Raw genomic sequence first — 16,125 nt, forward strand, 5'->3', positions numbered from 1 at the left:
TTACAAAATGTGTTAACCATGGAGAGATGATTAAAAAGTTGCAGCTATTACTGTTTATTGCTTTGATGTAGTACAAGATGAAGAGAGATGTGTGATATTTCTTGTTAACAATTTTAATTAACTTTTAATTGATTTCTAGGAAGATGAATGGTTTCATTATAGCATCACACATTGAGTTCCTTGGTTAGATTTAAACATCAATGCAGACTTCTTGACAATATTGCTGATAATAGGGAATTTTATGTTTGGTTACCTTTTCTAACATCTACATACTCATCTATAATAGTAAATAAATGAAACTACTTAGCTTAGCCATCCATATTATTTAACTTCCATGACCTTATTTATGCTTCTCAATTAATTAGGAGTCAGAAAAGGAAGCAAATAATTCTGCATTTTATAAGTGTTCAAGTTCCTTTACCTCTATTAGATGTGTTACTCAGTTACTTTAAATTTTTTAGAGCATTTTCTTATTGACTGTTGGTCTTCTATATCATGAGCATAAAATATACTTCTTTTTATAGAAACTAGTCCTTCAGTGAGTTAAGTTGTAAATGTGGGTCAGAATGTGTGTGTATGTGTGCTTGACTTTGAATGTTATTATTAACATTTTATACACAAGCTGATGAAATTATAAAGTCCTATTAATAAAAATGCTTCATCTAATATTTATTTTTAGTGTCCTTATTGAATATGTGTTAGATATTTTCTCTCGACAAATTATCCCACTATAAGATAAGGATTTCTGCAAATTTGAAAAATTCAATAAAGAGTTATGAGATGTGCTTCTCTTCTCAAAGGAGTTACGGTTGTGGGGAATAGGTGTAAATAATAAGTAATGTGAAGAAGTATTTGTCAAGCCTAGAATTCTGATGTACAAAATGATCTATCTCTAAATACTAGACATTTTCATGGGAGACATTGAACTGGGGTTGGAATTTGAAGACTGGATTAAGGATTGGAATTTCAGAAGTGAATAAAGAATCATCATGGCAAGTCTTGAAGGAAATGTCAAAAAGTGTATTCTGAGTCTTAAGGAAATGTAGAAAATTGATTGGACTTGAGAAGAAAGTTTATACAGGACAGTAAATAGTAAGAGAAGACTGAAAATGTAGGTTGAAATTAACTCATGCATACGAGTCTGGCCTTCTTTCTGTAGTTCAGTCAACACGTTGAAAAGATTTCTGTTACTTGGGATTTTTAAATCTGGTACATACATTACTCCTCTTGAGAACTTTGCCTTCCTCATTGAAATATTAATGGCACATGAAAAGTTCAGAAGTAATGAAAACTTAAAATTTTTTCTTTAATCCCAATTTCCCTAGTTTATTTATTTCAACAAAGACCTCCCTTGCTCTCTCCATCTCTCCTCACTTTTTCCCTTAGAAAAATCCTGGCATCAAGCTAACATTCCATGAAATGTAGCACCTAGAGTTAGTTTACCAAAGCCATAACAGAAATTCAATATTTTCTTCTCCATCCATGGCCTTCTGTATCAATTTAAGCCATTAAAAAATCTCTCTTTGAACCTCTTGAAAGCATATTTGTTTTATTATCTTTTATTTGCCATTTATTGTTTTATTGTGGACTCTATTAAGGACCCCAACATGGTAGAAAGTGGGAACCTCTAGTTCTATAAATTTAAGATGGTTATTTTCAAGTGATCGATCATGGGGAACAAACAGTATAAAGTGGAAATATTATGTGAAAATATCATGGACAGATTATTAAAAAGAGGCCTTATTCCCAGTGTTACTCAGTGAATTACAACAGTATTTAATAAACTATATGTCCCTCAAGATGTTAGTAAGTATTTTTCTAAACAAATAACAATGAAAAAAATCTATGATTAAATTTGTTTGGAAACTGTGGTGTTGATATTTCCTGGGATTTGGAAGTATCAATAGATAACATCCTACACCTTTCCCAGGTTCAAAATAATTCAGAGAGAGACATGAAATTCTGGCAGATAGAATTCTCATATTGAGGGGGAAGAGGTTTAGTAATGAGAACCAAATAGGTTAGTAAATGCTACCCCCACAATTAAATTTAACTACACAGCCTCAGACAGAACTGAAATTGTAGGTCTTATTCTTAGGGAAAGAGCTCATAAGAGCAAAACAAGTAACTCATATGACATCCTTATAAACATCAGATGTTATGTTAAAAGAAGTCAGTGTGTTTACCCAATTCTTTCTATCAAATTCATCACTCATGAGTGAATAAGGGAGCAGAGAAAAGACGATTTTTTTTACTAAAATGTCTTTCCTCTTGGCAAGTTGAAGCCTGGAGACATTAAGCTACTATTCCACGATCCTTAATAAAAAAGGATCTTTCAATGCAACAGTTCTCTGAACATTGGAAAATTCACAAGGGAATATATGGTTAATGCACTGGCTTGGGAAATACCAACATGATGCAAGCACTGTAGGTGGTTCATTCTGAAATTAACTTTTTTTTTTTTTTTTTTTTAATCTCAGTCTCTTGTTAAAGCAAATTTCCTTTAACAATCTGCTAGCCCAGTGGTTTTCAAATATGAGTTGAATAATCAAATGTGAGGTCTTTTCCAAGTCATTTGTTACCAATGTAGGTACATATTTGCATGATTCTGATACTAGCTATTGGCTTATATTATCTATGGCAATGACAATTCACTTAAATTTTTATATATTTTATTCAGTGGAACAGACCAATGGCTTTGCAACTAGATTACAGAGAATTATGCAATAACTATCATATATTTTATTCATATTGTAATTGATGATCTGTGCCACATTTGTGAATTTTATCTCTGACATGTGTAATGGTAGGAAAAGAGATTCAAAATTGCTATTCGATTTCACATCTTTTATTTTGTAGTTTTATAGGTATTACCTGATACTTAGCGGGAACACACCAAAGTTAATGATATCAGAAATATGTATAGTGGAAACACTGAAAGTAATAAAAAATTCTACAATGTAGCAATCGTTCTATATATCAAGGTCATTCTCTGTCTTAAACTACATAGGCCCTCTTTGTCATTCTACAAAATATTAAAAATACAAAGCCATTTACTTATCATCATACTCATTTAAGTCATAGCAAAATACTACTTTGTAATTTTTAAAAATGATTCTTTCCAGTTTAGACCTGGATTCAGTAGTTCTACCAAGGTAATCAGAGTCCCAGATGAAATTTTGATAATTCTACAGTCTTTGGTTTGGGATTCTTAATTAAAAGCACAGAGGTTGATAATGGAAGAGATATAAATCAAAGTAGAACCAAGCAACAGATGCATAATGATTAAATATATATTTTAAGAATTATATAGCTATGTATTAATAAGTAGCATAATATCATCTTCATTAAGCTGACTTAAAACTCAACATTCAAAAACCAAAGATCATGGCATCTAGTCCTGTCACTTCATGGCAAATAGATGGGGAAAAAATGGAAACAGTGACAGACTTCTTTTTCTTGGGCTCCAAAATCACTGCAGTTGGTGACTGCAGCTACAACATTCAAAAACACTTGCTCCTTGGAAGAAAAGCTATCACAAACCTAGACAGTGTATTAAAAATTAGAGAAATCACTTTTCCAACAAAAGTCTGTATAGTCAAAGCTATGGTTTTTTCAGTAGTCATGTGTGGATGTGAGAGTTGGACCATAAAGAAGACTAAGAGTCAAAGAATAGATGCTTTTGAACTGTGATGTTGGAGAAAACTCGTGAAAATCATTTGGATAGCAAGGAGATCAAACCAGTCAATCCTAAAGGAAGTCAATCATGAATATTCATTGGAAGGACTGATGCCGAAGCTGAAGTTCCAATACTTTGGCCACTTGATGCAAAGAGCCAACTCATTGGACAAGACTGTGATGCTGGGAAAGATTGAAGACAGGAGGAGAAGGGAGCAACAGAGATGTCTGGATAGTATCATTGATTCAATGGACATGACTTTGAGCAAACTCTGGGAGATAGTGAAGGACAGGGAAGCCTGGTGTGCTGCAGTCCATGGGGTTGCAAAGAGTCGGACATGACTGACTGAACAATGAACAACAACAGTAATATCTTTATTTATATATGTTAATAAATGCAATTCATATGTGTATCCTAGAAATAAATATAGAATTTAAAAGTATCAAATATGATATAAGGTGATTCAGAGAAGACTGCTTTGAGAAAGTGATGTTTAAATTGACTTTTGAAAGATGAGCAGGCATTAGCCTGGCAAATAATAGCAGAAGTCCCCACTAGGCAGAAGCTTTAGAGAAATTTGGGGGTTGGAGAGATTTGCATTATTCCAGAACATAGTGAAAGTAGCATTCAGTAGATGACGTCTTGACGATGTTAACTGTTTGAATGCTGCTGAACACAGTTGAAATCATTAAAGGATATTAAGAGAAATAATGTCATTTATCTTTTATAGAAGACCTCTCTGAAATGAAATAACAGAAAAAGAAAATAATTAACAAGTAATCTAGTAATCTAAGCCACAGTTGATGATAATTTGAAGCAAAGAAGTTAGGATTGAGATACTGTATAAAGGTGTAAACAGCATATTACAAATAGAATAGTAATTTTCTCTGTAAATTCCATGATATCTTGGACTTGTTATCTAATACACCATTGTAACTTGAAGCTGAGACTCATACATCATATTAAATATGCTTTTCTGAAATTATTGAATAAATGAAGCACAGAACATAGGAGGAGATCTCTGGAATATCCTCTTTGTTTTTATGTAATCTATTGGGTCAGTGGAAGAATCATTTACTGATATAAGGGAATTAGAGATGAAAAAGATTTGGGCAAGTGTTTAGTTAAGGACATGTTAAATTTTTGATTCTAGAGCAGACAGAATTATGATTCCCAACACATCCCATGTGTGAATATGTTACCTTACATAGCAAAAGAAATTTTGCAGATGTAATGAGGTTTAGGAACTTGAGATGGGAGGATTATCCTAGATATCCAGGTGGACCCACTGTAGTCATCAAAACTGTTGAACAGTGAACAAAGATGGTAGCAGGGTGGACCAGAGAGATAAAATAGAAGGAGAAATTCAGAAAGTGTGAGGGGAACTTAACCCACAGTTGCTAGCTTTGAAGATGGAAAAAGTGTACCATGAGCCAAGATCCAAGGTTTGTGGGTGGTCTTAGAAATTGGGAATAGTCCTTGCATGACAAGTAAAAAGGAAGTGGGGATCTCAGTCCTACAACCTCAAGGAACTGTATTCTGTCAATAACTGGAATGTGCAAAGAAATGGATCTTTGCCTATAACCTCCAGAAAGGAACACAGCCCTATGCATACCTTGATTTTAGCCAGATGAGACACTTGTTGAACTTCTGTTTTATAGAGCTATAAAATAATAAACTTAGATGTGTAAGTCCTAGCAGAGATATCAGTTCAGTAGCTGTAACAGTACGTACTTAACATCCCCTGTCCCTCCACACATATACATACACAGCCACATTAAGCAAATTGAATCATTCTATCAGAATAAATCTTCCAAATATTGGGATAGACAAAAACACACCTTGAGTGAGAATCATTTAAATTACATAAAAACCCCCATGGAAGAAAAGTCACTTAAATGTTTAATACTGTTGATTTAATGAACTAAGGCCTACTGATGTTACCAGGTTTTATTTTTCTATTTAATTAAGCACTGATTTAAGACAAAATAGAGTATTTTTTGTTGGGTTGTTCTTTTGTGGGGGAGTTGACAATATTGTTGTTTATTTGTATTCACTAAGATGACCAGCTTGACTAATTGATCAGTAATTTGTAAGACAAATTCTAGGAAAGATATAAAAGTAGAAGAAAATATGTGTATGTAAGCTCTTTGACTATTTTACAGTATTTTTGTCCTCTTCAGACATTCCTGCAGTTCCTCATCTTTTCTCAGGCTTCAAACTTCAGAAGTAATACCCTCCCAGGGACATTTGTGTTTTGATGAATCAGAGGGACAAATCCTGCTGGAAAGTCTGGCATTCATAGGGTGCACAGTTATAAATTTGACTTTCACATCCTGGGCTTTATCATTTCAAACAAGGCAAAAGTGTTCAGCAAACCCACCCCACTTGCTTCCCCAGTGTTTGTAAAGGTGGATGTACATCTGCTTATATTCTGTTCAAAATACATCATATTCCATCCTAGGCTTTATGAATATTAATTGATTTTTGTGTCCCTCGCTCATAATGCAGCCAAGTCTCTTGTTTTCCTTCCTTTCCTTACCAGCCATTTGGTGCATAGTTATATAACATTTTATGGTTTCCAAGATTTATTCCAATTTGTGTGAGGAACAATGAGATAGAGCTATGTAGTACAAAATGCACAGTATTTGATAATGAGATGTCATAATTTCTATTTCAATTAATTGAGTTTTAGATTATATTAATTCTCATAACACTCCTTTGAAGAATAGCCACTCAAAATTTACTTATTTTATTTAATGCAAAGTTATTTAATATGACTTAAAATTTCAATTGCAAAAGGCTTATTATTGCATCAACAATTCTACTATCATTTAGAGGTTGTATTCTAATATTTAAGAGCCCTTTGCAGTTGCTTTACAGTTACTAAACTTTCACTTCTGTTTGGGGTTTGGAGTATGTCTAGTTTTAAACCTCAGTTGCTTGCATTAATTTATTCTAACATGAATTAATCCCTCAAATATTTATTAAGTAATTTTATGTAGGCATTATACTAAGAATTGAGGCACAGATTGTTATTTCTTGTATGCTGCTGCTGCTGCTAAGTCGCTTCCGTCGTATCCGACTCTGTGCGACCCCATAGACGGCAGCCCACCAGGCTCCTCTGTCCATGGGATTCTCCAGGCAAGAACACTGGAGTGGGTTGCCATTTCCTCCTCCAATGCATGAAAGTGAAAAGTCAAAGTGAAGTCGCTCAGTCGTGTCCGTCTCCTAGCGACCCCATGGACTGCAGCCTACCAGGCTCCTCCGTCCATGGGATTTTCCATAACTCTAAGCAAATTATAAGCCACAGTTTTCTCATTTGTAGAATGGAACCAATGATATTTATTTATAAGAACGTTAGGAAAATTAAATGCAGTAATCTATATCTATCTATATATGGTGCTTCTATATGTATTATAGGTATATAATATATAGCTTGAATTAAAAAATATACAATCAAAAGCTATCACTCAATTATGTTTAAAACTTTTTTAAATTTTAGAGTTAAAAATCTATTAAATAAATGATAATACAGGAAAATTCAGTATTTATGTAATGTGAACTTTCTGTCATAATATAATATTGTTATTGCTACTGATACAAAATAATTTTATGCTCATTTAGAATTAAGAGTAGCATTAAACTATTATAAATTTCTTTTCATGTTCTAGACTTTTGTACCACATTATCATTATCTTTTTACTTTTCTCTCTAAAGAAAAAACAATATTTGGTTAGAAATATGCCATAGGTCTTTAACTGTCCCTTCTAAAAAATTATAACAGAGAGTACTATGTGAATTCCTCTGTTTTTAATTTTGTTTAGGCAGTAGATCCTGATGCTGGAATAAATGGCCAAGTGCACTACAGCTTGGGTAACTTCAACAATCTTTTTCGCATCACATCCAATGGAAGCATTTACACGGCCGTGAAGCTTAACAGAGAAGTCCGGGACTACTATGAACTTGTTGTTGTGGCAACTGATGGAGCAGTACATCCTCGTCATTCAACTCTTACTCTGGCCATCAAGGTTTTGGATATTGATGATAATAGTCCTGTGTTCACCAATTCAACATATACTGTCGTTGTTGAGGAGAACCTGCCAGCTGGGACCACTTTCCTTCAAATAGAGGTGTGTGAAAGAAGCAATTGTTTCATGAATTCTGTATAAAAATTGGTATTTGTATGGGTCTGCCAGACTTCAGTAAAATGCACACACACACACACACACACATGCAGTTAAATTTCAAATGAATGATAAGTAAATTTTAATATGTGTATTTCTCAAATATTACATACTCTGTTTTATCTAACAAGCTTATTTTAGAGATAGAAGGGATAAAAGTTGCCATTGTAAGAAATTGAATAACACTTCTTAATAGACTTATTATCAATTCACAAAAGTAATGAATGTCAAATATTTATTATAACAATTGGCAATACATAATAATTCCTCACCTTGTACCTCCAAAGTTCCTCAGTATTAAATTTTTATGTGTATTATGTTACATTTATGTTTCTGCTCACACAAATGTCAAATAACTATTTACACACTGTCTGAATATACATGTATCCAGGAATGTACATATATACACATGTATTGTTGCTGCTTAGTCACTAAGTCATGTCTGACTTTTTGTGACCCCATGGACTATAGCCTGCCAGGCTCCTCTATTCATGAGATTTCTCACACAAGAATATTGGACTAGGTTGCTATTTCCTTCTCCAGGAATTCCTCCCAAACCAGGGATTGAACCCTTGTCTCTTTATTGACAGATATTTTCTTTACCACTGAGCCACCTAGGAAGCCGATATACATGCATACACCTATACAAATGTATAGAATCACCCTGTATCTTACAGAAATAGATCGCTATACTTACTATTTTGTAATATTTGTTCACTTTCTATACATAACTGGCATACTTCCAGAAGTCTGTTTCTCCTTTTTATTAGTGTCTTTATATCTAAGCTTCTGTCTTTTAGTTCTCCAATTATTACCAGAAACTCTGGATATTCAGATTCAGTAAGTTAGATTGGCCTAGAAGTCTCCATTTAAGCACCAACCCTTTAATTCTGACATAGGTGTTCTATGAAGTATATTTTAAAAATATAACTCTTTCTCAACCTGCAACCTACAACTTGAATTGTGTTAGCATGAATTTCAAAGCTTGTGTTTTTCCGTGACTCAATTTGATATATGTTTGTTTAGTTCAGTTCAGTTCAGTCTCAGTCGTGTCTGACTCTTTGCGACCCCATGGACTGTAGCCTGCCAGGCTCTGCAGTCCATGGGATTCTCCAGGCAAAATACTGGAGTGGGTTGCCATTTCCTCCTCCAGAGGATCTTGCTGACCCAGGGATTGAACCTGCATTTCTTATGCCTCCCACATTGGCAGGTGGGTTCTCTACCACTAATGCCATCTGGGAAGAAACATTACAACATTACTAAACCTATAAAAGGCAGATGCTGACCAGGGAGAAGGCTGTTATTTTTCCATTTATTCCTCTATTCATTCATTCAACAAGCTTACTGAATGCCAAGTCCTCTGCTAGAGGCCAAGGATTCAAACATCAACAAGACTTCTTGCCTTCATCAAATTTTCAGTCTAGTGTAGCAAGCATACTGCTGCTGCTGCTAAGTCACTTCAGTCGTGTCCGACTCTGTGCGACCCCATAGATGACAGCCCATCAGGCTCCCCGTCCCTGGAATTCTCCAGGCCAAGAATATTTGAGTGGGTTGTCATTTCCTTCTCCAGTGCATGAAAGTGAAAAGTGAAAGTGAAGTCTCTCAGTCGTGCCCGACTCTTAGTGACCCCGTGGACTGCAGCCCACCAGGCTCCTCCATCTATGGGATTTTCCAGGCAAGAGTACTAGAGTGGGTTGCCATTGCCTTCTCCGAGAATGTTTTCTTGGGAAAGCTTATTTCTAAGTTGTGAACTGAGGAACAAATAAGAGTTGTTCAAGGGGGAAAAAGAATATTCAAGGCAGTGGAAAAACCTGCTCAAAATCCTGGAGGAGAGGAGAGTAAGGGCTTGGAAAATACATGTGTCCGCACCATGTTAAGAAGATTGGAGTTGATCCAAAGTGAAATGGAAAAGAAGAGTTTTTAGGTAGGAAGGTGACATCATAAAAGCTGTGCTTTAACAGTATCTTTCCCATTGTGATGTTGATAATTGTTTGGAGGGGGACGAGGCTGAAGTTCACTTAGGTGTTTGCTGTACTGCATATGCATTCTAGCAAAACCTGACCTTCCCCACTCTGTCTTTGCTCCATTCCATATCCTGCCAGTGTAGGAATTTCTGATCTCTACTGAGTGAAATAATCATCTATAAAGTTTCCATTGAAACCTGCTTTTTCCGTTGTTTTTGTCTGTTTGTTCTCTCTTTGTGTGTATATGTGTGTGTGTGTGTGTGTGTGTGTGTGTTTTGTTTTAATAACTGGGCAATTATTTTTTAGAAATGAGAACTTAAAAAAATATTGGAATATAGTTGATTTACAATGTCGTATTAGTTTCTGCTATACAGTAAAGTGAATCAGTTATACATACACATATATCCAACTCCTTCTCTGATTCTTTTCCCGTGTAGGTGATTACAGATATTGAGAAGAATTCCCAGTGCTATACAACAGGTCTTTATTAGTTATTTATTTTATATATAGTAGTGTATATATGTCAACCCCAATCTCCCAATTTACCCCTTCCCATCCTTTGCCAACTGGTAACAACTATAAGTTTGTTTGCTATATCCATGATTCTATTTCTATTTTGTAAATAAGCTCATTTGCACTATTCTTTAAAAAATTCCACATATAAGAAGTATATGATATTTGTCTTTCTCTAACTCACTTCCCTCAGCATGACAATCTCTAGGTCCATACACATTTCTCTTTTATTTTGGCATTTTCTTTGAGAACCTCCTATCTGGAGGGTAGGTGTTTTGTCTTTATTCATCTTGTGAATATTTAGGATATTATTTTTCATTGTTATACAATTAACAGAGAATAATAAACAATCATTTACAACAATATTTACTTTTTGCTCTTTTTTATTTTAATTTTTTTTAATTTAAACTTTTTATTTTGTATTGGGATATAGCTGATTAACAATGTTGTGATTCAGATGTTCAGTTTCAGGTGAACAGCAAAAGGACTCAGCCATAAATATACATGCATCCACCCTCCCCTAAACCCCCTCCCATCCGGGCTGGGCACATAACTGAGCAGAGCTCCATGTGCTATACAACAGGTCTTCGTTGGTTATCCATATTAAATACAACAGTGTGCACTTGACCTTCCCAAAGTCCCTAACTTCCCCTTCCCCATGGCAACCGTAAGTTCACTTACTAAGTTTGTGAGTCTCTTTCTGTTTTGTAAGTTCATTTGTATCATTTCTTTTTAGATTTCACATATAAGGGATGACAATATTTCTTTACTGTGGTATGATTTCGTTCATCAGTGATATTTCAGATAAAATAGATATAGTAACAAGACTAACAATGACAAAATCTCTTGAGTCTCGGTATTTGACTTGATCTCTTTCTTTCTCTCCCTCTCCCTCTATCTGGTAAATTACTTTAAAAACTACTTATCCCTGAAACATAACTTTTGATCATCATTCATTCCATGTTGTTCTAGGTCCTGACACATGACCTTCATCAGTCTTGCATTTCTTTATTTTGAAAATGGCAGTGATATAACCATTCTTCTTCTTAATGTGTTACAGGCCAAAGATGTTGACCTCGGAGCAAATGTGTCTTATCGGATAAGAAGTCCAGAAGTGAAGCACTTTTTTGCACTACATCCATTTACGGGAGAACTTTCCCTTTTAAGAAGTTTGGACTATGAGTCGTTTCCAGACCAGGAAGCAAGTATCACTTTTCTAGTGGAGGCCTTTGATATTTATGGAACAATGCCACCGGGCATTGCTACTGTCACAGTGATAGTGAAGGTAAGGGATGTAGATGACTTCCGGCTGCCTACTTTGTTTTCTCTACCTGTAATTTCTGTTTTGTTTTGTATTTTTTTAATCCATACTGTTGTATAATATTTGGGGGCAGCAATCCATAATTATAAATGGTACCAAAACCAGAATATAAATTTTAAAATAGAAAGTGTTAACAAAGACTTGAGAAATAACTGAATTATTTAACCGTTTATAAAAGATAAATTTGAAAGAATCACTAAATAAGAGCTCAAATACTGTTGCTCCCTAGGTCCACCATTAGCCCTGGGACTTCAATCAAGTCATAATTTCTCTAGATTACACAATAGTCCAAATTCCATTGCACCAGAGATAATAACTTCATCCAAACTCTTCAATTTTAAATAATAAATAAAAAGAGTAAGAGTTCTAAGGCTCTCAGAGCTAGTTTGTTTAGCTTAGTTTGGAACCCAAGACTCTGCAGTGAAATAAGCTTTGGAATAAGATGGAACTGGGGTTAATTTATGGCTCAACACTTTTCAAGTTCTATGACCTTGGGAACTCTCTTAGACTCCCTAGGTTTACCATCTAATTTAATCAAATACCCTGTACCAACTGATTGCCTGGAAGGGTACATCATCCTCAACCTTTAGGGTTTCTTGTGATTTCTAAAGTATGGGTTTAAAATAAGACATGAGGAAAGATTTATTATTTCTCAAATATTAGTGTATATAAAGGTCATCTGAACTAAATAGTAAAATTTCATGTCCCTCTGCTCCTTCCCAGAAGAACACCTTTCTCAGAAGAGCATCTGAGGCATCAGTATATTGGAAATGTACATAGATGATTCTTACACAGTTTGTGTGAGTATCAGACGTTGAAAAATGTACTTCAGTTACAAATATACACACAAATGATCCTCAAATTGCTTTACTAAAGGTGTTAGTGTTTAAAAATGACTTCAAATGACCTTTATATCTTTGATGACATAAAAAAGTGCTTTTATAAACATGTTATGTATCTTTTTTTGGTCAGGGGAAAAATGTACATATTTGAAATTACGATATTCACTTATTTTCTCTGGTGCCTTCTCTCTCAAGTTAGATGTGGTTGATAATGGAGAGTTATAATCCATTATAAACTCTAGCTTGGTTGCTGTAATTTCAGCTTAGATATATTCACTTGCATTTTTTTTTTTTTGATAGAAGTCTTTGGTATCAAAATGAGTCCAAAACTATCATCTGAACAAGCAGGATGTGCACTCAATAAACCTCATTCTCTATTGGGGACTCACATCTCTTAAAATGTCTTCCACATTCTCTGACCACCCTTTATTTTAATACATGGAATTCACTCCAGAAGTCAAAATCAGAAGGTGGGAATTGTTGCTCATTGATGGGCTCTTCTTTCTTCAGAAACAGAAGAGTATTGATATAATTTTTATTGCCTCAGTTGCTCTCTAATTTAGAGAAGTCAAACAATTTCACTGGTCAACATTTCCTTACTTATACAGAGTTCCTTCTGGATAATTGTACATTGAAAACAAAACAATATTTAATTCTAGACATTTTTCAGTGACACTTTGTTTTCTTATTCAAGGTTATTTAAACATGATCAAGTTCACTGAACATTTCTCCAAATTCAGACTGACATGTGCTTTCTTTTCACCTAATCACTCAGGATCAGATTATCACAAAGAGAATTGTAAAACTGTATTGTATACCATTGGGACCTATAGAAGTATCATACTTGTTTGTTTTGAAGAGAAGAGTGAAGTATATTTCTCATTTCCCTACAAATGTAAATCTTTCCCAAGCTTGCAAATTTTCTGCTATTGGTCTGTTTGCTTGCAGTACTGACAAGCTATTTAGTTGATAACATAATTGCATGGTATTTGCCAAGAGATATTTCTACACAAAATAGTTACCATGGGGAAACCATGTTGAAGTCATCTCTGAAAATGAGCAAAGACATAATTTCTTTTGTAAAGAAACGGGAAAAAAGAAAGATTCAGTATTTAATATCTAATCCATCAAATTCATTTAAGATTGGAGTGATAATGGAAAAAAATAAAAATTTATTTCAAAGGAAAAATATTTTCACAATAGAAGGAAAATTGAATTTTAACATAGACACCTGCAAAGAGCTTTCTTAGTGTCAAATTTCAAGGATCCAAAACAAAACTAATCATGATCATTTGAACAATATGTATATTTGTTACAAATGCTTTGCAGAATATTGCTGAAACAAGGTCTTTTGGTTGTATATATATTGAATAAAAATTGAACCTGTGACCATAGTGAATTATAGGATATGGGTAAATCTCTGAAAAATAGGAATAAAATTCTAAATAGTTATAAACATAAAATCCAGAGAAAAACATGCCCTTACAAACTGAGTTATAATAATATAATATAGAAAATACATGGAAATAAAAAATCTGTTTTCTATAGTAAGCAAAAAGCTGAATACAAGCCAGAAAGGTTGAAATACTTAAATGTATATACAATTCTGGATAGCATTAAAAGAAATTTAAAGAACTTGTCCAGGATAAACAGATGACTTAAGTCATTTGCTGATTGTAGTTTTAGATAGAATGTCTTGCACACAAGTAGAAGAGAGAGTGAAGGAGATTCTTCTATGAAGGGAAGAAACTGTATTCACCCCCGGTGTGTTTGCATATAAAAGATGGTACAGGTATGGGAGTAGGCAGGGATAGATGGAAGGACCAGACAAGAATGACCATCTACAAGAGCTGAAGTTATTAGGAAATTCAGTGAGTCTTGGAATATAAAGCTAACATGTTCATGTTTCAGAGTGATTTCTTCCTCTGAGAAGGAAAGAAATGTTCCTATCTCAAAATAATATAGGAGACAGACTTTGTTTTCTTGGGCTCCAAAATCACTGCAGACGGTGACTTCAGCCATGAAATTAAAAGATGCTTGCTCCTTGGAAGAAAATCTATGACCAACTAAACAGCATATTAGAAAGCAGAGACATTACTTTGCTGAAAAAGGTCTGTCTAGTCAAAGCTATGGTTTTTCCAGTAGTTATGTACAGATGTGAGAATTGCACTATAGAGAAAACTGAGCGCTGAAGAATTGAATTGTAGTGTTGAACTGTGGTGTCGAAGAAGACTCTTGAGAGTCCCTTGGACTTCAGGGAGATCAAACCAGTCAACCCTAAAGGAAATCAGTCCTGAATATTCATTGGAAGGACTGATGCTGAAGCTGAAGCTCCAGTACTTTGGCCACCTGATGTGAATAAATGACTCATTGAAAAAGACCCTGATGCTGGGAAAGATTGAAGACAGGAGGAGAAGGGGACGATAGAGGATGAAGTGGTTGGATGGCATCACTGACTCAATGGACATGAATTTGAGCAAGCTCCAGGAGATGGTGGTGGACAAGGAAGCCTGGCATGCTGCAGTCCATGGAGTTGCAAAGAGTAGGATATGAATGAGCAACTGAACCGACTGACAGGTGGCTCAGGGGTAAGGAATCTGCCTGCCAATGAAGGAGATGCAAGAGATGCTGGCTTGGGGCGATCCCTACTTCCTACCCTGGAGTAGGAAATGGAACCTACTCCAGTATTCTTGTCTGGGAAATTCCATGGACAGAGGAGCCTGGCAGGCTACAGTCCAGGATGTCGCACAATCAGACACAGCTAAGCACAGCACAGCACATAGTTGATTTGCAGCATTGTTAATTTTGGGTTGCAATTATATATATATAATTTTTCTAAATGATAATTTCTAAATTCATTATAGATTATTATAAGATACCAAATATAGTCCCTATGCTATACAGTAAATCCTTGTTGTTTATCTGTTTTATGTACAGTGGTGTTTATCTGTTAATTCCATGCTTCTAATTTATCCTTCTTCTTGCCTCCTTATTGGTCATTATTTTTTATGACCTTCTACTGTTCCTCTTGAGATTGGTTAGCCTGGATAAAATACCCATTTAAGGACCATGACCTTCAAATGTTACTCTCTATTCTATTCTGTACTATCAGATTTTTATAGTATATTCTTTCTAATATATATGCACCTCCATGTTTAAAGAATATAAATACACCAAAGAGGGTGTGTCATGGGGCTGAATCAGATAATTTCTTAAACTATCTGCCTATTCTGCTGTTGTACAAATCTAAAACTAAGATGTAATATATTTTTACTAAAAAACAAAACCAGAGGAAACAAAAATTATACAAGCCTAGAGACAAAAATAGTATCTTAAGTAGTAATAATTCATATACCTATGAGTCTCTCTCATGGATTCCCAAAAGTCACCCACTGATTTCTGGGACTCCCGACAAAATGCTTTACTTATATACACAATTGAGTAATTTTACCCTTCAGTGCAAGATGTAGTTCTTTTGAAGGTAACTAGGCTCCATTGAGAGAAGGCAATGGCACCCCACTCCAGTACTCTTGCCTGGAAAAACCCATGGACGGAGGATCCTGGTAGGCTACAGTCCATGGGGTCGCTAAGAGTTGCACATGACTGAGCAACTTCACTT

At 34.8% G+C, this 16,125-nt stretch overlaps 1 protein-coding gene across 1 annotated transcript in view; it reads left to right on the plus strand.

Annotated features, from left to right (window-relative positions):
- PCDH15 (protocadherin related 15) overlaps nucleotides 1-16,125 on the plus strand; it is a 1,036,870-nt gene that overhangs the window by 784,228 nt on the left and 236,517 nt on the right. Inside the window, exons 19-20 of the mRNA XM_070780422.1 lie at nucleotides 7,507-7,812; nucleotides 11,404-11,628. Coding sequence (XP_070636523.1) covers nucleotides 7,507-7,812; nucleotides 11,404-11,628 — 531 coding nt within the window. The remainder of the gene's footprint in view (nucleotides 1-7,506; nucleotides 7,813-11,403; nucleotides 11,629-16,125) is intronic.

The sequence above is a fragment of the Bos indicus genome, chromosome 26 (genome assembly GCF_029378745.1).
Source record: "Bos indicus isolate NIAB-ARS_2022 breed Sahiwal x Tharparkar chromosome 26, NIAB-ARS_B.indTharparkar_mat_pri_1.0, whole genome shotgun sequence".
In the NCBI taxonomy this organism is placed as follows: Eukaryota; Metazoa; Chordata; class Mammalia; order Artiodactyla; family Bovidae; genus Bos; species Bos indicus.